This window comes from Cherax quadricarinatus, chromosome 75 (assembly GCF_038502225.1).
Source record: "Cherax quadricarinatus isolate ZL_2023a chromosome 75, ASM3850222v1, whole genome shotgun sequence".
Lineage (NCBI taxonomy): Eukaryota > Metazoa > Arthropoda > Malacostraca > Decapoda > Parastacidae > Cherax > Cherax quadricarinatus.
In genome coordinates this window covers 7,985,530-8,009,328 of record NC_091366.1, presented here as the reverse complement: position 1 = coordinate 8,009,328, position 23,799 = coordinate 7,985,530, and the positions used below count along the sequence as shown (strand labels likewise).

The following is a 23,799-nucleotide window of genomic DNA, read 5'->3' as shown; positions in this document are numbered from 1 at the left end:
CCGGTTTCCCAGAATCCCTTCACTTAATATTACCCTGCTCACACTCCAACAGATCAGGTCCCAAGTACCATTCGTCTCCATTCACTCCTATCTAACACACTCACGCACTCTTGCTGGAAGTCCAAGCCCCTCGCCCACAAAACCTCCTTTACCCCCCTCTCTCCAACCCTTTTGAGGACGACCCCTACCCCTCTTTCCTTCCCCTATAGATTTATATGCTTTCCATGTCATTCTACTTTGAAATGTTAAAAGCAGGGGGGATATAGTGTTGGAGTGGTTGGTAGTTTTGTTTAATAAATGTATGAAAGAGGGGAATGTACCTAGGGATTGGCGGAGAGCATGTATAGTCCCTTTATATAAAGGGAAAGGGGACAAAAGAGATTGTAAAAATTATAGAGGAATAAGTTTACTGAGTATACCAGGAAAAGTATACGGTAGGGTTATAATTGAAAGAATTAGAGGTAAGACAGAATGTAGAATTGCGGACGAGCAAGGAGGCTTCAGAGTGGGTAGGGGATGTGTAGATCAAGTGTTTACATTGAAACATATATGTGAACAGTATTTAGATAAAGGTAGGGAAGTTTTTATTGCATTTATGGATTTAGAAAAGGCATATGATAGAGTGGATAGAGGAGCAATGTGGCAGATGTTGCAAGTATATGGAATAGGTGGTAAGTTACTAAATGCTGTAAAGAGCTTTTATGAGGATAGTGAGGCTCAGGTTAGGGTGTGTAGAAGAGAGGGAGAATACTTCCCGGTAAAAGTAGGTCTTAGACAGGGATGCATAATGTCACCATGGTTGTTTAATATATTTATAGATGGGGTTGTAAAAGAAGTAAATGCTAGGGTGTTCGGGAGAGGGATGGGATTAAATTATGGGGAATCAAATTCAAAATGGGAATTGACACAGTTACTTTTTGCTGATGATACTGTGCTTATGGGAGATTCTAAAGAAAAATTACAAAGGTTAGTGGATGAGTTTGAGAATGTGTGTAAAGGTAGAAAGTTGAAAGTGAACATAGAAAAGAGTAAGGTGATGAGGGTATCAAATGATTTAGATAAAGAAAAATTGGATATCAAATTGGGGAGGAGGAGTATGGAAGAAGTGAATGTTTTCAGATACTTGGGAGTTGACGTGTCGGCGGATGGATTTATGAAGGATGAGGTTAATCATAGAATTGATGAGGGAAAAAAGGTGAGTGGTGCGTTGAGGTATATGTGGAGTCAAAAAACGTTATCTATGGAGGCAAAGAAGGGAATGTATGAAAGTATAGTAGTACCAACACTCTTATATGGATGTGAAGCTTGGGTGGTAAATGCAGCAGCGAGGAGACGGTTGGAGGCAGTGGAGATGTCCTGTCTAAGGGCAATGTGTGGTGTAAATATTATGCAGAAAATTCGGAGTGTGGAAATTAGGAGAAGGTGTGGAGTTAATAAAAGCATTAGTCAGAGGGCAGAAGAGGGGTTGTTGAGGTGGTTTGGTCATTTAGAGAGAATGGATCAAAGTAGAATGACATGGAAAGCATATAAATCTATAGGGGAAGGAAAGAGGGGTAGGGGTCGTCCTCGAAAGGGTTGGAAAGAGGGGGTAAAGGAGGTTTTGCGGGTGAGGGGCTTGGACTTCCAGCAAGCGTGCGTGAACGTGTTAGATAGGAGTGAATGGAGACGAATGATACTTGGGACCTGACGATCTGTTGGAGTGTGAGCAGGGTAATATTTAGTGAAGGGATTCAGGGAAACCGGTTATTTTCATATAGTCGGACTTGAGTCCTGGAAATGGGAAGTACAATGCCTGCACTTTAAAGGAGGGGTTTGGGATATTGGCAGTTTGGAGGGATATGTTGTGTATCTCTATACATATATGCTTCTAAACTGTTGTATTCTGAGCACCTCTGCAAAAGCAGTGATAATGTGTGAGTGTGGTGAAAGTGTTGAATGATGATGAAAGTATTTTATTTTTGGGGATTTTCTTTCTTTTTGGGTCATCCTGCCTCAGTGGGAGACGGCCGACTTGTTGAAAAAAAAAAAATGACAATGATATAAATAAGGAAATAAATGACTACTGTCGCTAAATAAGTAAACAAACAAATAATTACTGTAACTAACTAAATATAAATATTGAAAAGTAAATGAATACACGTTTATCTTATCAATAAATGTACAGTACTGAATGTGCATCACAATCACACCATCATAAAATCAAAATATAATATCACTAGTCAAACCATCGTACAGTGAGGAGCATCTGTAATGTTATTAAAGACATCTTGGTCATCTCCCCCAGTGCGACCAGATTTGCAACACTGTACAGTACTTCACATTCCTTTACAGAGGAGTTGGAGAAACGTGAGTCTCAGATCAGCACACAGCTGGAAGAAAACGCAGTTCTGCTGAAAAATCTGGCCAAGGAACAGAAGGATCGTTTGTCACGGCAGCGTCCAACCAGCCTCAATAATTTACCACACCCATCACCACAAGAGTTAAAATTAGGTAGGACAATATTTATATATCTGTTCTCTCAATGTTTTATTTACCATAGTATATCTATCTCTAATGTTTATCATAACACAGTCATTTTCATGGCATGGAGAATCATTTTCATGACAGGGAGTCATATTCATTGCATGAAGAGTCATTTTCATGGCATGGATAATCATTTTCATGACAGGGAGTCATATTCATTGCATGAAGAGTCATTTTCATGGCATGGATAATCATTTTCATGACAGGGAGTCATATTCATTGCATGAAGAGTCATTTTCATGGCTTGGAGAATCATTTTTATAGCATGGAGAGTCACTTACATGGCATGAAGAGTCATTTTCATGACATGGAGAATCATTTTCATGACATGGAGAATCATTTTCATAGCATGGAGTCATTTTCATGGCATGGAGTCATTTTCATAGCACGAGTCATTTTCATGGCATGGAGTCATTTTCATAGCATGGAGAATAAGTTTCATGGCAAGGAAGGCAAGTTTTTAACAGATAACAAAACTTCCCCAGATAAAAATATCTTTCACTGAAAAATGTTGCAAAGTAGACAAGCTTATTTATAAATTCTAGCTCTTTCCCTTCTGTTAAATGGAAGAGAAGTTCCCACTTTTTTATTTTATTTTGCTCTCTCCTATTTTATTTCAGTAGACTTAGGTTGAGTATCAAGTGCTGACAACAACGTAGGTACAGTAACAGAGACGTAAGGCAGAATAAGGTGATTATTGCATATAAAGGCTTCATCACAAAGTAAACCATGGAATGGGAAGGGATTGAACTCTTTTCACGTGGACTCGCTTGCTGTGGGTTCAATCCTCACCTGTTCCATGGTTTGTTTAGTCATGTTATTATGATTTTGTAAGTCATTTATAACTAAGTTTTCAAAGAAGCTTTCACAGGCAAAGCCATATCTTAAATATAATCTCCTTATTTTTGCTCCGTATCTGCTTAATAGAGGAAGCACAGTAGTTTTTATTATTTTTTTACATTTGCTCAGACTTCTCTTTATGGAAAAAATAGCTCCATTATTGTGTTGCATAAAATATTTGTCATATTTTGATAATAACTTAGGCTTGTCTTGCAGTGGAGAAAGTAACGGACGGCTTGACTATGGTAGCTAAGCAAACCACCCCTGGGGCCCTAGCTCCAGTGCCCATTGTGCGCAGGGCCATGGGCATCACCATGCACCCAGTCACTTCCGAGTCCAGTGAGCAGATTGAGGTATGATAGATTCCACATACAAATATTTCATTGAAAGACATTCATCATGAAAGTATAAATAACGGTTATGGCTGCACTGAGCTGCTGCCACCAGTCACGAAATTAGGCAGCAGCTTGTGTGGTCGATAGTTGGAGTGGTGAACACACAAGAAGAGCACAGGTTGACAAGAGGAGGGCTACTGATTAGCCTGTCTGTCCTCATAACTGACGTGTGGACAAGGAGGAAGGAGAAGTTTCTAGTTTGATGTCTTTGTACCTTTTCTTATTTTCACGAAAGCTGCATTTCATTTTGAATTATAGTTTTGGTAATAGAAGTTTGATGGTGTGAAACTAAGAGTGAGCTTGAACTTTAATACCTCAGGTGGATATAGAGGGAACCTCATCCCAGGAGGAGGCCACTCCTCCTCCTCCTCCGCCTCCGCCTGGTAGCGATGGCCCGGAGGCCAGCACAAAGGGCAACAACAATGATCTCGAGTCACAACTGCGGCACATACTTAACCAGGCTGATGCCACTTCTCCTCCACCCGTCATCCACACGCCTTCCGATATGACTGATAAAAAGTTAAAGGAGATCCTTGGAAATTGATGTTAGGAATACTTGTAGATTTGTGTCTGTTAGAATTGTATTTGTCTAGAATAGTGTGTAAGGATACTGTACTGTCCAACTTTTGTGTTGGGTTTAGCACCCTTATAAATATACAGTAATGTACAACTTTTGTTTTATGGTGTATGTGCTAAGATACGTGAATCATGAGGTGATTCTTCAAAAAGTGTTTATTGAGCTTTTATAAATTTTACATAAAAAAAATTTTGTGGTTTTTATCCTAGCTTTCTTAATGCATTTTATAACACAAAAATAATAATAAAAACATTTAGTAGGTACAGTTTCATGATTGTACTGCACATAAGTGTTTCAAAATTCTGTTCGTGTAACAAAATTTGGACTTTTTTAACCCTTTCAGGGTCCAGACCCCCAATCTGAAACTTGTCCACAGGGTCCAAGAATTTAAAAAAAAAAAATTCTTATGAAATAGTAGAGAATCTTTTTCTGGAGGTGATAAAACAAAAACTACGAAATTTCATGGCAAAATTGACAAAATTACACTTTCACGAATTTTGCCGAGTCAGCGATATTTACACATCGGCGATTTTGCCCACTTCAACTCCCATTTTAAGCCAATTACACTATTCCAGTCGACCAAATTCTTAGCTATTTTGCTAGTGTTACTTATATTTTATCAACTGAGGACAGGAAATCGCCCAATCAACTATTTCAACTACCCAATAAAGTGATCGGAAATTGGTAATTTGGCCAATTTCACACAAAGTTCAAAGTATTCCAATTTCAAAATAGGGTCCAGAATAAACAATGGATGCATTCCTGACACTAAAATAACATTTCCTCTGTTTATTAGTTATGTTTTGAGGCTTTACAAGTGAATTCCATTTTTATTTTTTATTCACATAATGAATTTTTATTCACACCAAAAAATAGAAGATTTACTGCTATGCGATTTTGCAATAATTGTATAAATAATATCAGCACATTCGTGAATGCACATTAGACCCACCAGCTGACGTGTATTGGACGCATGACGTCATTTGTTTGCTCTTGAATATCGGCTAAATTCGAACATTTTCACTACTTTCAGCTCAGTTTCAAGCTATTTTCAGTACTAAAACCAATCAGAATCATCTTGAATTCTGTAATACATATATCTTCCATTTTATCAAGCAAGACCAAGAAACCGTGAATATATCCATAAAAAAACATACAAAAATACACTGCAAAGTCGCTGTTTAAATAAAAAAACACGATCTCTTGTTTTTCTCATGCACTGTGTGCTGCAGGATTTGTTTTATATGGTGCACACTTTTCACATAGAAGCATTCTCTCATATCTAAGCCCAAATTTACCACTCACAGCTTATCTGAGTGAGCTGAGCTCACGGCATAGGACTATGGCTTGGACCCTGGCTTCAAAGCTGTAGAACTACGGGACGGACCCTCAAAGAGTTAAATGTATAGAAAATGCTTAAGGACGGTGAACATTAAGTACAGTATGATGTCTTCAGAATTGCTTGCCAAATTTGTATCAAGCTATGCTGTAATTTCAACCATTAAAATACTCTGCTGTGAATGTGACTTCATAAGCCAAAATTTTATTTAAGAGCAGTGCAGATGAGAGTGCAAGTTGGATTGTATTAAATGAACGATGTTAAATATATTTCCTTTAGGGTCGTCCTACCTCGGTGGGGAAACAGTCAGCTTAAACAATTACCATTGGATGACCTTCATACACATGTATGAAAGTACAGCCTGTCCTCACTTAACAATAGAGTTCTGTTCCTAAGACCACATTCGGTAAACAAATACATCACTAAGTGAGGAGCAACCTATAATGGTAGTGGGTTTATGTCAGCCATCTTTAATATTGTTTTAATGTCAACTTTACACCATTTATAACATTTCTGGTATATTTTTAAATGTTTATAAACAGAATAGAGGAAATCAGCTCTAATATACATTATTTAGGCATACATACAGGTCAGAGCCCATTTTAAGTCCAAGTCGTTGGTAAACAAGTACGTCACTAAGTGAGCAGAGGCTGTATTATATTTTTGGTGTTTATCAAACTACAGATATTCCAGGTACATTATATAGGAATGAGGTGTAAAAAATTTCAAGTGTCAAACTTAACTAAAGAGGGTATAAAGATACACACATCCCTGCCAGGGAGATGATATTGCTGGTGAAGGACTAGAGTCAAGGAACTAAAGCCACTCTTTCCTTCCTTAGATCAAACCTGATTGCCTCCTATTCTCATGGTGCTGTATGGCCTTTATTAGTTTAGCTCTTCCCCATGAATATAAAAGTAAAGGTTTCCATGAAGATAATTCAGTAATAATAGATATGGGATATAGTAGATCTACATGCACACTACTCTTGTCTCTTGCCCTTCCAGATGTGACAGGTTAGTCTCACCCCTCAGAGGCCACTTGCTACCAAGACTGGACTGGCCCTTCACACACCTGCTCAGAAATCACCAGTGCCACTTCTTTCTACTCTATCCTCTTACTTAACTTACACAGCCATACATTTCCTCAACCTCGCATGGTAGAAAATACAGTGGCATTTCTCTGAAGAGATAGGTCCAGAAATTTTTTTTTGACAAACATTATCTTAAACAAGGACAATGCTGTGGACCCTTGATAAGATTTAGGTATCAAACTTTCCACACGATACTGACACCAACATTACGATAACATTCCTTAAAAGGTTTAGCTCTTCTCACGAGTATAATTATGCAATATCTAATGCCTTAACCCAGCTACATGTTCTTGATCGTCATTGCCTTTCATGTATTGTATATCACATCTCTCCACTTAAATCCAAACTTTTAGCAGTAACAAAATGAGAAATACCAAACTGGAGAAAGTCCAGAAGTATGCAGAAAGGCTTATCTCTGAGCTAAGGGGCATGAGCTACGAGGAGAGTCTAAAGGAATTGGACCTGATGACATTGGAGGACAGAAGAACCAAGGGGTACATGATGATAACACAAAATACTCAGGGGAATTGATAAGGGAGTTAAGAATAGGCTGTTTTAGAGGTAAAAAATGGGAACCAGGGGACACCATTGGAAGTTAAAGGCGTAAATGAGTCACAATGATGTTAGGAAGTACAGTGGAATAGGAGCATCAGCCTGTTCAGTGACAATGTTGTTGACCACTTTAGAAAAATTGTGGAAAGTCGTCAAAAGCAGACAACATTGGACAGCTTCCTTAGCAAAGGAAAAAAAATCATGCTAATGAATCCCTATCATCAAGTGCTACTGCACAGGGACAGGAAAAAAAGAAAAAACACCAAACAGGCAGTTACCTGATGTTTTTATGGAAGGTGACACCCTTTCCAAACAATAACATATCTCCACCTTCCTCTTAAGCCATCAACACTCCTCAGTAAAGGTAAAGTGTAGTTCAATTTTCAGTTATTTTATGTATTTATTGCTTTTATAGTTTTCATGTAGGATTTTATACATGCAAATATTATTATACAGGTTTAAATAAGCAATATTTTCACTTAAAATGTTTGATAATTAGTAATTTTTGAGAGTCTGGAATGTATTAATAAAATTTAGATTATTTCTAATGGGAAAAATGGATTCAGTATTCATACCACTCACTATTCAAACAGTCTCCTGAAATGGATTAAGTTCAAATATCGAAGCAACACTGTATTTCTTCATTCTCAGTGGTCGGGAAGTGGAATGATCTTAATGAGAAACTGGAGTAGTTAGACTCCATACATAGTTTTAAGAATAGGTACAAATAGGGCCCACAAGTCTTAAGAGGGAGTAATCTGAGGAGTGGCAGGGCCAGGAACTAAAAATTGACCCTGCAACCTCTTCATTTTGACTTTATCATTTGTTTTTGTGCTGTAATAATAATCTTATCAATTGTGCAATGGAATATTAGAGTATAAAAGAAGAGTTCCTAGGTAGTAGGTTGGTAGACAGTAACCGCCCAGGGAGGTACTACCGTCCTGCCAAGTGAGTGTAAAACGAAAGCCTGTAATTGTTTTACATGATGGTAGGATTGCTGGTGTCCATTTTTTGTCTCATAAACATGCAAGGTTTCAGGTACGTCTTGCTACTTCTACTTACACTTAGGTCACACTACACATACATGTACAAGCATATATATATACACACCTCTGGGTTTTCTTCTATTTTCTTACTAGTTCTTGTTCTTGTTTATTTCCTCTTATCTCCATGGGGAAGTGGAACAGAATTCTTCCTCCGTAAGCTATGTGTGTTGTAAGAGGCAACTAAAATGCCAGGAGCAAGGGGCAAGTAACCCCTTCTCCTGTATAAACTACTAAATTTAAAAAGAGAAACTTTTGTTTTGTTTTTTTGGGCCACCCTGCCTTGGTGGGATACGGCCAGTTTGCTGAAAAAAATGAAAAAGAAGAGTTGTCACAGTTGCTTTTTGCTGATGACACTGTGCTCTTGGGAGATTATGAAGAGAAGTTGCAGAGATTGGTGGATGAATTTGGTAGGGTGTGTAAAAGAAGGAAATTAAAAGTGAATATAGGAAAGAGTAAGGTTATGAGGATAAAAATATTAGGTGATGAAAGATTGGATATCAGATTGGAGGGAGAGAGTATGGAGGAGGTGAATGTATTCAGATATTTGGGAGTGGACGTGTCAACAGATAGGTCTACGAAAGATGAGGTGAATCATAGAATTGATGAGGGGAAAAGGGTGAGCGATGCACTTAGGAGTCTGTGGAGACAAAGAACTTTGTCCTTGTAAGCAAAGAGGGGAATGTATTAGAGTATAGTTTTACCGTATGCACCTGGAGAAGAGAGGAATGCAGAGGAGAGAGGGAGATTTTGGGAGATGTTAAGTGAATGTATAGGAGCCTTTGAACCAAGTGAGAGAGTAATTGTGGTAGGGGACCTGAATGCTAAAGTAGGAGAAACTTTTAGAGAGGGTGTGGTAGGTAAGTTTGGGGTGCCAGGTGTAAATGATAATGGGAGCCCTTTGATTGAACTTTGTATAGAAAGGGGTTTAGTTATAGGTAATACATATTTTAAGAAAAAGAGGATAAATAAGTATACAAGATACGATGTAGGGCGAAATGACAGTAGTTTGTTGGATTATGTATTGGTAGATAAAAGACTGTTGAGTAGACTTCAGGATGTACATGTTTATAGAGGGGCCACAGATATATCAGATCACTTTCTAGTTGTAGCTACACTGAGAGTAAAAGGTAGATGGGATACAAGGAGAATAGAAGCATCAGGGAAGAGAGAGGTGAAGGTTTATAAACTAAAAGAGGAGGCAGTTAGGGAAAGATATAAACAGCTATTGGAGGATAGATGGGCTGATGAGAGCATAGGCAATGGGGTCGAAGAGGTATGGGGGAGGTTTAAAAATGTAGTGTTAGAGTGTTCAGCAGAAGTTTGTGGTTACAGGAAAGTGGGTGCGGGAGGGAAGAGGAGCGATTGGTGGAATGATGATGTAAAGAGAGTAGCAAGGGAGAAAAAGTTAGCATATGAGAAGTTTTTACAAAGTAGAAGTGATGCAAGGAGGGAAGAGTATATGGAGAAAAAGAGAGTGGTGAAGCAATGTAAAAAGAGAGCAAATGAGAGAGTGGGTGAGATGTTATCAACAAATTTTGTTGAAAATAAGAAAAAGTTTTGGAGTGAGATTAACAAGTTAAGGAAGCCTAGAGATAGAGAACAAATGGATTTGTCAGTTAAAAATAGGAGAGGAGAGTTATTAAATGGAGAGTTAGAGGTATTGGGAAGATGGAGGGAATATTTTGAGGAATTGTTAAATGTTGATGAAGATAGGGAAGCTGTGATTTCGTGTATAGGGCAAGGAGGAATAACATCTTGTAGGAGTGAGGAAGAGCCAGTTGTGAGTGTGGGGGAAGTTCGTGAGGCAGTAGGTAAAATGAAAGGGGGTAAGGCAGCCGGGATTGATGGGATAAAGATAGAAATGTTAAAAGCAGGTGGGGATATAGTTTTGGAGTGGTTGGTGCAATTATTTAATAAATGTATGGAAGAGGGTAAGGTACCTAGGGATTGGCAGAGAGCATGCATAGTTCCTTTGTATAAAGGCAAAGGGGACAAAAGAGAGTGCAAAAATTATAGGGGGATAAGTCTGTTGAGTATACCTGGTAAAGTGTATGGTAGAGTTATTATTGAAAGAATTAAAAGTAAGACTGAGAATAGGATAGCAGATGAACAAGGAGGCTTTAGGAAAGGTAGGGGGTGCATGGACCAGGTGTTTACAGTGAAACATATAAGTGAACAGTATTTAGATAAGGCTAAAGAGGTCTTTGTGGCATTTATGGATTTGGAAAAGGTGTATGACAGGGTGGATAGGGGGGCAGTGTGGCAGATGTTGCAGGTGTATGGTGTAGGAGGTAGGTTACTGAAAGCAGTGAAGAGTTTTTACGAGGATAGTGAGGCTCAAGTTAGAGTACATAGGAAAGAGGGAAATTATTTCCCAGTAAAAGTAGGCCTTAGACAAGGATGTGTGATGTCACCGTGGTTGTTTAATATATTTATAGATGGGGTTGTAAGAGAAGTAAATGCGAGGGTCTTGACAAGAGGCGTGGAGTTAAAAGATAAAGAATCACACATAAAGTGGGAGTTGTCACAGTTGCTCTTTGCCGATGACACTGTGCTCTTGGGAGATTCTGAAGAGAAGTTGCGGAGATTGGTGGATGAATTTGGTAGGGTGTGCAAAAGAAGAAAATTAAAAGTGAATACAGGAAAGAGTAAGGTTATGAGGATAACAAAAATATTAGGTGATGAAAGATTGGATATCAGATTGGAGGGAGAGAGTATGGAGGAAGTGAATGTATTCAGATATTTGGGAGTGGACGTGTCAGCGGATGGGTCTATGAAGGATGAGGTGAATCATAGAATTGATGAGGGGAAAAGGGTGAGTGGTGCACTTAGGAGTCTGTGGAGACAAAGAACTTTGTCCTTGGAGGCAAAGAGGGGAATGTATGAGAGTATAGTTTTACCAACACTCTTATATGGGTGTGAAGCATGGGTGATGAATGTTGCAGCGAGGAGAAGGCTAGAGGCAGTGGAGATGTCATGTCTGAGGGCAATGTGTGGTGTGAATATAATGCAGAGAATTCGTAGTTTGGAAGTTAGGAGGAGGTGCGGGATTACCAAAACTGTTGTCCAGAGGGCTGAGGAAGGGTTGTTGAGGTGGTTCGGACATGTAGAGAGAATGGAGCGAAACAGAATGACTTCAAGAGTGTATCAGTCTGTAGTGGAAGGAAGGCGGGGTAGGGGTCGGCCTAGGAAAGGTTGGAGGGAGGGGGTAAAGGAGGTTTTGTGTGCGAGGGGCTTGGACTTCCAGCAGGCGTGCGTGAGCGCGTTTGATAGGAGTGAATGGAGACGAATGGTTTTTAATACTTGACGTGCTGTTGGAGTGTGAGCAAAGTAACATTTATGAAGGGGTTCAGGGAAACCGGCAGGCCGGACTTGAGTCCTGGAGATGGGAAGTACAGTGCCTGCACTCTGAAGGAGGGGTGTTAATGTTGCAGTTTAAAAACTGTAGTGTAAAGCACCCTTCTGCAAGACAGTGATGGAGTGAATGATGGTGAAAGTTTTTCTTTTTCGGGCCACCCTGCCTTGGTGGGAATCGGCCAGTGTGATAATAAAAAAAAATAAAAAAATAAAAATTTTACCAACGCTCTTATATGGGTGTGAATCATGGGTGATGAATGTTGCAGCGAGGAGAAGGCTGGAGACAGTGGAAATGACATGTCTGAGGGCAATGTGTGGTGTGAATATAATGCAGAGAAATCGTAGTTTGGAAGTTAGGAGGAGGTGCGGAATTGCCGAAACTGTTGTCCAGAGGGCTGAGGAATGGTTGTTGAGGTGGTTCAGACATGTAGAGAGAATGGAACAAAACAAAATGATTTCGAGAGTATATAAATCTGTAGTGGAGGAAAGGCAGGGATTCAGGGAAACCGGCAGGCCGGACTTGAGTCCAGGAGATGGGAAGTACAGTGTCTGCACTCTGAAGGAGGGATGTTAATGGTGCAGTTGTATAAACTGTAGTGTAAAGCACCCCTCTGGCAAGATAGTGATGGAGTGAATGATGAAAGTTTTTCTTTTTTGAGCCACCCTGCCTTGGTGGGAATCGGCAGATGTGTTAATAAAAAATAATAAAATAAAAAGAATCAAATACAACTTTAAGTGTTGACATCCTAGGCTATAAGAGCCAAAAATTTATAACACTGTCGAGGTAACTATCTGTGGCTATTATTCTAACCCACAAAGAAGTTACGTACTTTGATGCCACTGAGGAGTTCTTGACCCAAAGGAACTGGACTTATCCTTTCCTTCCTTGGATCTAACCTGATTTCCTCACATTACCCCAGGTACTTAATGATCCCTGTGGGTTAAGCGCTTCCCTCTGCCTCATGATTAAAAATGGCTACAAATACATGAACTTGGTTTTCTATTTTCTTTTTTCTCAACACACCAGCCATATCCCACCAAGGCAGGGGAAGTTTTTCTTTTTATGTTTAGTAATTTATACAAGAGAAGAGGTTACTAGCCCCTTCCTCCATCTTGATAATTCATTCAATAAAAGTTTATTTCTCGTGTGCAATGATGTGATTCACAAGCTCTTAATTATCCATTTACTGCTAGGTGGCCCTCCTAGGGAGGTGCTTGATGTAACAGAAGTGCTTTTGCTCTGAAGAATTGAAGTTACTCTCCCTTGGATCAAAAACTAATTGCCTCACATATCCCAGGGGTTTTGGGATATTGGCAGTTTGGAGGGATATGTTGTGTATCTTTATACGTATACACTTCTAAACTGTTGTATTCTGAGCACCTCTGCAAAAACAGTGATTATGTGTGAGTGAGGTGAAAATGTTGAATGATGATGAAAGTATTTTCTTTTTGGGTCACCCTGCCTCGGTGGGAGACGGCTGACTTGTTAAAAAAAAAATCCCAGGCACTGTATGACTCCTATGGATTTATCTCATAAATGTAATAATGCCCTAGATTTAATGGACTAATAAGGGGAGGGGGGTGTCCATTAAAGCCAGATGAAATGTTTCTATTTTGGGGGGATTTAATGGACTTGGTTTGATAAATCTGAAAACAAATTTACCCAAGGGACCACAACAAGGAACATTATGTATTTAACAGACTGTCCATCAAGTCCAAAATTGTTTATAAAAATAAAAGATAATTTTGATTTAACAGAGATTATGTTAAGTTTTAAATGAATCTGCCCAGTGAACCATAAAACTAGCAGACAAATCTGAATTTAAAGGTCTTTGTCTATGGCTTCCAAATGCTGTCAGTTATCCCACGACAACTTTGTAGCCTCTTGCAAAAACTGGTCCAAGTTAGTCCACAAAAAAAAAAAACTCAAAACATGTTTGGGTTTCTAGCCATCTTACCACTATTGTTTGGGAAACTGCTCTCTCTCACCTGTGTGTGAGCCACATATGTCTTAAGCTGCACAGGATCAATTCTGTGTTGTATGCTGAGTTTGTTTCTTACTCATGGATACCTCATGAAGAACAAAAAGGCACAATAGCCTCTACACTCACACACGCCTTCCCTTCACTCCCTAGAGCATAAAAACAAAATTAATTTTAAAGGGGTGGACAAGTAGCCAGTGGAAGGCCTCGGTCAGATGACCAAAAGCTCCAGCTGCCAGTCATTATATGACTAAGATCCGCGTCAGGAAACACTTGTTCCTGTTTCCTCACAAACCTACCTAACCTAACCTTCACTCCCTGTTCACCTTCATGCATGCTACTGCAACGCTGTATGACCCTTTCGGGTATAGCGCTTTATTTAATTTAATTTCTGAATAATGTCCGGCCACAGTTTTACTGCTAAAGCGAGGTACAGGCACGAGAGACCAAGGCAAGATCACATTAATGATCTCACGTAGGAAGATTACACCATCAGCAGGAGCACACCCTCACAAAGATCTCACCCTTGTAAAGATTTTACGCTCGCAAAGTTCCACACATTCAGGAAAATCACACTTGCCAAGATCAAGCATTCACCAAGATCATACATTCATCAAGATTACACACACACGATCACAACCACGAGTCTCTCTATCACACAAACAAAATTAGTGGCCCAGATCACACAAGTTCTACTGATGCTGGGGCCGTTTTCACAGTATGACCAATATCTTAGTCTGGACGCAATGTTCCTTCGAGAAATATTTTGTGGGAGCGAGGCGGTGGATGGCAGCCGTATAGCGGGTAGCAACAAGCTACCTACCTGCCTGGGAAGGTTACATAAAACAGGGAAGGGTGAAGAATGTTAGCACGGGAACACCACGCACTAGCCAAGTGTTTAACCCCTGAGATGCCGGTGAGGGATTGGCTCTTAGTAAAAACACTGATGCTACTCTTCCTTTTGTAAGTTTATTCAGGTATACACAAATAGTTACGTAGATTATCATACATTGCAGCATATGTGGTAATTTAATAATGTTGGGAACCACTGCGCAAGATGAAGAGGTGGTGCAGGTCAATATGATCTACCTGAGTCTTCCGTGGGTCACCGCGACCTTGTCCGGCCCGGCCTCCTGGTTGCTGGTCTGGTTAATCAGGCTAGTGGTACCAGTTTCACGGATTCCAACGTATGCTCCACAGCTTGGCTAATCAGGAACTGACTTTAGGAACTTATCAAGCTCCACTTGAAAACGGCCAGAGGTGTGTTGGTAATTCTCCGTATGTATTTAAGGAGTTCTTATCTTATTCATTTTGTCCCTGCTTTCCATGGGAGGTATTTTGCACCGTCTGCTAAGCCTCTTGCTTTCATAAGGAGTGATTTCGGTGTGCAGGTTTGGGACCAATCCTTCCAGAATTTTCTAGACGATTATGATACATCACTTGATTATGTGTTAAGGGGTACATTTGAAGGGGCTTCAAGCATTGCCAGTAATTAGTGGCAATGAAGGTGCCATTAGCATACAGCAATATTACAGACTGGATAGACAAGTAATTCGAAGAGTATCGCAATGGTTGGGCATCTCTTGTTCTGAACGGTCTAGTTATTCAGTCTCATTTCCCTTGAGATTGTGATGATGTCCACCCTTGAGGGTTTAGCGCTTACTTGTGTTCATAATGATAATCTAAGTCCACAGTTTTCCCTAACAGATTCAATGAAATTTGCCCTTGTTGAATATCATATTAATGACCCACAGTTTAAAGAGTGTAGATAAGATTAAGTACACGAGGCTAGGAATCAATAAACCAGTTGTACAAGTGTTAAGAGGTGGGGACAGGAGCTATGTCTCATCCTCTATGTAAGCCACAAGACTTTTTGTTAATGAGGCTTTTACGTTCACATATGGGGAGTGTTTAGAACAATTTGCAACCGTGCTTTGGCCCCTGCAAACTAGGTATGTGTGGTCACTACATCAGACCTCTTAGCATAAGCTAGTCCTTATGTACGAGTTATTTGTATATTGTTCCAGTTGTATTGTGCCTTTTATTATTTAGGTCTAGTAAAAGGACACAAGTACAACTAATGTGACATTTATTGTGGCAACGTTTCGCTCTCCAGGAGCTTTATCAAGCTCCTGGAGAGCGAAACGTTGCCACAATAAATGTCACATTAGTTGCACTTGTGTCCTTTTACTTTACATATTGTCGGTAATTCTACCAACTTTATTACACTATTTAGGTCTATACACATATGTACACTCTAAAGTAAACACGTGCAGATATACATAAACAACTGTGTGCACACACAAAGCCAGGAGCTGAATCTCAACCCCAGCAAACTCCTATCAGTGATTACACACACAGGGCGTGACTGGAACTTTCCAGAGAGGAAAGCACCGTGACAGTGTCAGTGACGCTGTTCCCTCCCTTTCCCTCTCCCTCCCTCCGTTTCTCCCTCCTTCACGCCAACCCTTTGTCCCTATGTTTATAGCAAAAAAAGGCACAATACCGTGACTGGAACGATACAAAAATAACCCGCACATAGAAGAGAGGAGCTTACGACGACGTTTCGGTCCGACTTGGACCATTTACAAAATGGTCCAAGTCGGACCGAAACGTCGTCGTAAGCTCCCCTCTTCTATATGCGGGTTATTTGTGTATCCCTATGTTTATCTCCCCTTCCCCCTCCCTCATTTTCTCTTTCCTTCACGCCATCCCTTTGTCCCTCTATCTCTCCTCCTCCCTCCACTCCGTCTCTTTCTCCCTCTATTTTTCTTTCCTTCCCTTCATCCCTTTCAATATTTCCTCCTTTTGCTGTATCCTTTCCTCCCTCCCAACACCAAAAGTCTCATATAATCGGGGTACCATTATTCGCTGTTACGGAAACATCACTAAATTTATAAAAAAAAAAAGACATACGCAACTATACTCGAGGAAATAAGAACATTATACATGATAATCAGTTACATTATGACCAGCCGGGCTGTGGCTCGTACGTTGGTTTGCGTGCCGCCAGCAGTAACAGCCTGGTTGATCAGGCTCTGATCCACCAGGAGGCCTGGTCACAGACCGGGCCGCGGGGGCGTTGACCCCCGGAACTCCAGGTAAACAGTATAAGAGTCAACTTTTCAGACAAGACTCCCAGTGGAAATAAGTCCCTTGTCTGAATTTTTTGGGTTGTCTGAATTTTGGGGGTTATATGCACACAACAATCACTCCATACGAAAGCAAAAGACTTGGCAGGCGATGCAACATACCCCCAGTGAAGAGTAGGGAAAGACCCCTGGTTGTCTTCAAGAGGGAGCTGGACAGATACCTAAAGACGGTGCCGGATCAGCCGGGCTGTGGTTCGTACGTTGGATTGCGTGCGGCCAGCGGTAACAGCCTCGTTGATCAGGCCCTGATCCACCGGGAGGCCTGGTCGTGGACCGGGCCGCGGGGGCGTTGACCCCCGGAATGCCCTCCAGGTAGGTAATTTACACATGTTACTAGGTATGGTATTGCACTTATGTGTACATGTACGTAAAGAACGTAAGTACGTACGTAAAATAATAAATCCTAACTAGTCATAAGTTTGCCTATGATACTCCAATATAGACACTTTGCATTGTGCCAAAACAAAAGCATTCACATTGCTAAACTCAAAATTATGATGTAGTCACTTAGCCTTAATTATTATTATTATTATTATTATTATTATTATAAAAAAGAAGCGCTAAGCCGCAAGGGCTATACAGCACTTAGCCTTAATACAATAATCTGTAAGTATTTAATGTTAAGAATTAATCTAAGTCTGCTCGAGATGCCTAGCCATGCTAGGTGTCCTAGTGGCCCCCTCTGTAATTAGTATTTTATAACATGTAAACCACACAATACCCAAAACCTGTAAACCCCACATTGTAACCCTTATAGAGAATAAACTTGAAATGAATTAAATTGAATAAAAAGGCACAATAACGCGACTGGAACAATAAATAACCCGCACATTGGAGAGAGGAGCTTATTACCTGGAGTTTACCTGGAGAGAGTTTCGGGGGTCAACGCCCCCGCGGCCCGGTCTGTGACCAGGCCTCCTGGTGGATCAGCGCCTGATCAACCAGGCTGTTGCTGCTGGCTGCACGCAAACCAACGTACGAGCCACAGCCCGGCTGATCAGGAACTGTCTTTAGGTGCTTGTCCAGTGCCAGCTTGAAGACTGCCAGGGGTCTGTTGGTAATCCCCCTTATGTGTGCTGGGAGGCAGTTGAACAGTCTCGGGCCCCTGACACTTATTGTATGGTCTCTTAACGTGCTAGTGACACCCCTGCTTTTCATTGGGGGGATGGTGCATCGTCTGCCAAGTCTTTTGCTTTCGTAGTGAGTGATTTTCGTGTGCAAGTTTGGTACTAGTCCCTCTAGGATTTTCCAGGTGTATATAATCATGTATCTCTCCCTCCTGCGTTCCAGGGAATACAGGTTTAGAAACCTCAAGCGCTCCCAGTAATTGAGGTGTTTTATCTCCGTTATGCGCGCCGTGAAAGTTCTCTGTACATTTTCTAGGTCGGCAATTTCACCTGCCTTGAAAGGTGCTGTTAGAGTGCAGCAATATTCCAGCCTAGATAGAACAAGTGACCTGAAGAGTGTCATCATGGGCTTGGCCTCCCTAGTTTTGAAGGTTCTCATTATCCATCCTGTCATTTTTCTAGCAGATGCGATTGATACAATGTTATGGTCCTTGAAGGTGAGATCCTCCGACATAATCACTCCTAGGTCTTTGACGTTGGTGTTTCGCTCTATTTTGTGGCCAGAATTTGTTTTGTACTCTGATGAAGATTTAATTTCCTCATGTTTACCATATCTGAGTAATTGAAATTTCTCATCGTTGAACTTCATATTGTTTTCTGCAGCCCACTGAAAGATTTGGTTGATGTCCGCCTGGAGCCTTGCAGTGTCTGCAATGGAAGACACTGTCATGCAGATTCGGGTGTCATCTGCAAAGGAAGACACGGTGCTGTGGCTGACATCCTTGTCTATGTCGGATATGAGGATGAGGAACAAGATGGGAGCTAGTACTGTGCCTTGTGGGACAGAGCTTTTCACCGTAGCTGCCTCGGACTTTACTCTGTTGACGACTACTCTCTGTGTTCTGTTAGTGAGGAAATTATAGATCCATCGACCGACTTTTCCTGTTATTCCTTTAGCGCGCATTTTGTGCGCTATTACGCCATGGTCACACTTGTCGAAGGCTTTTGCAAAGTCTGTATATATTACATCTGCATTCTTTTTGTCTTCTAGTGCATTTAGGACCTTGTCGTAGTGATCCAGTAGTTGAGACAGACAGGAGCGACCTGTTCTAAACCCATGTTGCCCTGGGTTGTGTAACTGATGGGTTTCTAGATGGGTGGTGATCTTGCTTCTTAGGACCCTTTCAAAGATTTTTATGATATGGGATGTTAGTGCTATTGGTCTGTAGTTCTTTGCTGTTGCTTTACTGCCCCCTTTGTGGAGTGGGGCTATGTCTGTTGTTTTTAGTAACTGAGGGACGACCCCCGTGTCCATGCTCCCTCTCCATAGGATGGAAAAGGCTCGTGATAGGGGCTTCTTGCAGTTCTTGATGAACACAGAGTTCCATGAGTCTGGCCCTGGGGCAGAGTGCATGGGCATGTCATTTATCGCCTGTTCGAAGTCATTTGGCGTCAGGATAACATCGGATAGGCTTGTGTTAGTCAAATTTTGTGGCTCTCTCATAAAAAATTCATTTTGGTCTTCGACTCTCAGTCTGGTTAGCGGCTTGCTAAAAACTGAGTCATATTGGGACTTGAGTAGCTCACTCATTTCCTTGCTGTCATCTGTGTAGGACCCATCTTGTTTAAGTAGGGGCCCAATACTGGACGTTGTTCTCGATTTTGATTTGGCATAGGAGAAGAAATACTTTGGGTTTCTTTCGATTTCATTTATGGCTTTTAGTTCTTCCCGCGATTCCTGACTCCTAAAGGATTCTTTTAGCTTAAGTTCGATGCTTGCTATTTCTCTGACCAGTGTCTCCCTGCGCATTTCAGATATATTGACCTCTTTTAGCCGCTCTGTTATTCTTTTCCGTCGCCTGTAAAGGGAGCGCCTGTCTCTTTCTATTTTACATCTACTCCTCCTTTTTCTTAGAGGAATAAGCCTTGTGCATACATCGAGTGCCACCGAGTTAATCTGTTCTAGGCATAAGTTTGGGTCTGTGTTGCTTAGTATATCTTCCCAGCTTATATCGGTTAGGACTTGGTTTACTTGGTCCCACTTTATGTTTTTGTTATTGAAGTTGAATTTGGTGAATGCTCCCTCATGACTAGTCTCATTTTGTCGGTCTGGGGCTCCATGCATACATGTCTGAACCTCAATTATGTTGTGATCTGAGTATATTGTTTTTGATATGGTGACATTTCTTATCAGATCATCATTGTTAGTGAAGATGAGGTCTAGTGTATTCTCCAGTCTTGTAGGCTCTATTATTTGCTGGTTTAAATTGAATTTTGTGCAGAGATTTAAAAGCTCGTGTGAGTGTGAGTTTTCATCAGAGCTGCCTCCTGGTGTTATTTCTGCAACAATATTATTTGCTATATTCCTCCATTTTAGGTGCCTTAAGTTGAAATCCCCCAGGAGCAAGATGTTGGGTGCAGGAGCTGGAAGATTTTCCAGACAGTGGTCAATTTTTAACAGCTGTTCCTGGAATTGCTGGGATGTTGCATCCGGAGGCTTGTAGACTACCACAATGACTAGGTTTTGGTTCTCGACCTTTACTGCTAAAACTTCCACTACGTCATTTGAGGCATTAAGCAGTTCTGTGCAAACAAGTGACTCTGCAATGTACAGGCCAACCCCCCCCTTTTGCCTGTTCACTCTGTCACATCTGTATAGGTTGTAACCTGGGATCCATACTTCGTTGTCCAAGTGATCCTTTATGTGGGTCTCAGTGAAAGCCGCGAACATTGCCTTTGCCTCTGCAAGCAGTCCACGGATGAAAGGTATTTTGTTGTTTGTAGCTGGCTTTAGACCCTGTATATTTGCAAAGAAGAATGTTATCGGACTGGTGGTATTGTTGGTACTGACGACGTTTCGGTCCAATTTTGTCCAAATTGGACCAAAACGTCGTTGTAAGTTCCTCTCTCCTATGTACGGGTTATCTGTGTAATGTGCCATGTAAAAGGAATTTATATTTAGGAGACGTTTCGCCCACTAAAGACTTTCAGTCAGCCCCGGTTGAACATTTTCCACCATACAAGTTCCCAAACACTACATGTATCTTCTTAAGTTTGTCTGTATTGTTTATCTTGTGTGATATCACTGCAGTGCTGTATAGCCCATGTGGTTTAGCGCTTCTTTTTTGTTATAATAATAATAATAATAATAATTGTGTGATATCACTAAATTTGCACGTTAGAGATATTTCCCTACAGTTTCTTTCTTTTCCATAATCAAAAAGAAAATTTGCGCTGTTTTATGTAATAGAGGTATAATTACATAAGAACATAAGAAAGAAGGAACACTGCAGCAAGCCTACTGGCCCATGCGAGGCAGGTCCAGGTCTCCTACCGGCTTAGAAGAAAGATAAAATTCAGATGAACAGGGTCGCCAGATAACTTATCTTTCCAGGACAGTAAGTTCCCAAAAGATAAAAACCGTACTATCATGAGAAATACGGAAATTCCTAAATAATATTGCAAAGTTATCAAAGAGAGGAGATAACAGCTTAAATAAGACATAATTATAAGAAAGTTAAGACATCTGCAACATCTGGATACCTTTATTGTAGTAGACGTTTCGCCATCCAGTGGCTTTATCAATACAGATTCTAGGACATAATAGGAAGACAGTAGAACTATATACAAAAGATGAGGTAATCAGTCCCTCGGCCTTGGAGTTAGTGTTCACAGCATCGTGGTGGAGGAGAATCTGTGAACACTAACTCCAAGGCCGAGGGACTGATTACCTCATATTTTGTATATAGTTCTACTGTCTTCCTATTATGTCCTAGAATCTGTATTGATAAAGCCACTGGATGGCGAAACGTCTACTACAATAAAGATATCCAGATGTTGCACATGTGTCTTAACTTTCACATTGTCGGTATTTTATACCTTTCTTGCACACATAATTATAAGTTGTGTAAGAAAGGTATAAAATACCGACAATGTGCACATGTGTCTTAACTTTCACACATAATTATAAGTAGGGATGTGTAATAGGATAGATTTGTCAGGAAACAGGACAAGTGTTTACTGATTAGGGTCATATAATGACCCACAGCTGGAGCTTTTGGTCATCTGACAAATTCTTCCACTGGCTTACCCCTCTAAAAATTATGGTTATTATGAATATCTAAAACAAGCTATGTAAATGAAGTCGGAAAACGAGTCCAAATAGGTTAAAATGTCTTTTTAGTGTGTATCTTGACATGTGTATAACTATGTCTACATTGTTGGTATTACAACAGCGGTGCCTATTCTCCAGATTTCCAGAACAAGAGTAATAGGCCTATGAGCCCAGAGTGGGTATGTCTTACACCCACCCACTTCCACTAGTGTACCCACCACACCAATTTTCAAGCTACCCTGTTGTACTCGCTTCAATGACGCTACTTGGCAGTTTATTACGCTAATGTACTAATATTATATAACACGACATTTATCGAAGTGACAGGAAGCTGGGCAGGATCTGTAGGTGATAACAGATATGTGGGATTTTCCTGTGGTGTGCATACTACACAAATAGCCAGTTATGGTAGTGTGGCTTCTTGTTCATCATACTACGTTTGTAGGGGTGCTAAACTTGTAGGGGTCATACATCAACTTGGAAAATGGGATGAAATTAAGTTCTATCCGAAGTAGGGGGGCTGTCGATCAAGAGCTTCTCAATGGCGTCAAAAAAAAAAAAAACCTTTCTTGAGGGATGTGCAACATGAGTAGATGAACGCTGCTGTAGGTATTACACAGATAACCTGCACACAGAAAAGAGAAGTTTGTCAAGCTTAGCATGGGCCTACTGGCCTATGTTAGGCTTGACGAAGCTCATGGAGAGTGAAATTTAGCCACAATAAAATGTCTTATTAATTACACATATCCCTTTACTTAACATGTCGGTAATTCTATCAATATTGTTAACAGATTCTACTCACAAAATTATTCCCGCTCGAGCACCTGTCCAATCTATTTTTAAAGGTACCCGAAGTACTCTCCTTAGTGACACTACTTGGCCCTTTGTTTCAAGTATCTTCAACTATCAGATTCTAAACATTTTCGTCTATATCTCATCTCCTGACGTTGAATTCCATCTCTGTCCATTTCACAAGATGGTTGTGGTCACCTCTACAGTATGTATGGCACAATTATTGTTGGTGTTATGTATGCAGCACCCATATTTATGTGCCTTGATGTACATGTCTAAATTCCTTGAGGTCTTCCCCGGACGTTTATCTCCTCAACTATGAATTAACTTGGAGTTTGGCTGACTGATAAAGAATTTTTTTCTTTTAAATCTGAGTGTTGAGAAAAACCTCTGTGTTGTAACAAGCAGAGGGTGAGCACAAAGTCTCTTTGTAACATAAATGATTTATTTTTCGTTTTCTTCACAGAATAAACATTCTCTTGGACATTTTGTATTTGTGTCGTGTTGCATGTGCCATTTTTTTGACTTGATAAAACCCCTGTGAGGGCGAGACATGGTCTTCAAATAAAGGTTTATTCTGCAGATAGTGTCCCTTTACAATATTTTTTACCAGTCCAAAGCTGAATCTCGTAAGATCAGTGCCTGATGGATGTTTTTGTTTTCAACATTAAAATAAGTTTATTTAGGTACAGGTACACATAAGTACACTTATCATACATAGCAATATGTTTACATTTCATAGGGTAACCCCAAAGTCAAAGTGACTTTAATTTAGGCCCTTGTAATAGCTTAATATTTACAGCCTAGCTGTAAAATACAGTAGAAATCAGTCATGATTATAACCTTAACAGATAAAACTGCTAAATAACTCAACTGCGTTAAAATCAGTTAAAGGAGATACAACAAAAGGACTACCAGACTGACTCCTTCCTAGCCTCATGGGCTCTATCGTACCTGATCATAAAACTGT

General features: G+C 40.4%; 1 protein-coding gene across 3 annotated transcripts in view; it reads left to right on the top strand.

Annotated features, from left to right (window-relative positions):
• Brd7-9 (Bromodomain containing 7/9) overlaps positions 1–5,856 on the top strand; it is a 54,627-nt gene extending 48,771 nt beyond the window's left edge. For all 3 annotated transcript variants that reach the window (XM_070101010.1, XM_070101009.1, XM_070101011.1), the window contains exons 14-16: positions 2,332–2,490; positions 3,580–3,716; positions 4,078–5,856. In XM_070101010.1, coding sequence (XP_069957111.1) covers positions 2,332–2,490; positions 3,580–3,716; positions 4,078–4,302 — 521 coding nt within the window. In that variant the 3' untranslated portion in view covers positions 4,303–5,856. The remainder of the gene's footprint in view (positions 1–2,331; positions 2,491–3,579; positions 3,717–4,077) is intronic.
• The last annotated feature ends 17,943 nt before the right edge of the window (positions 5,857–23,799 follow it).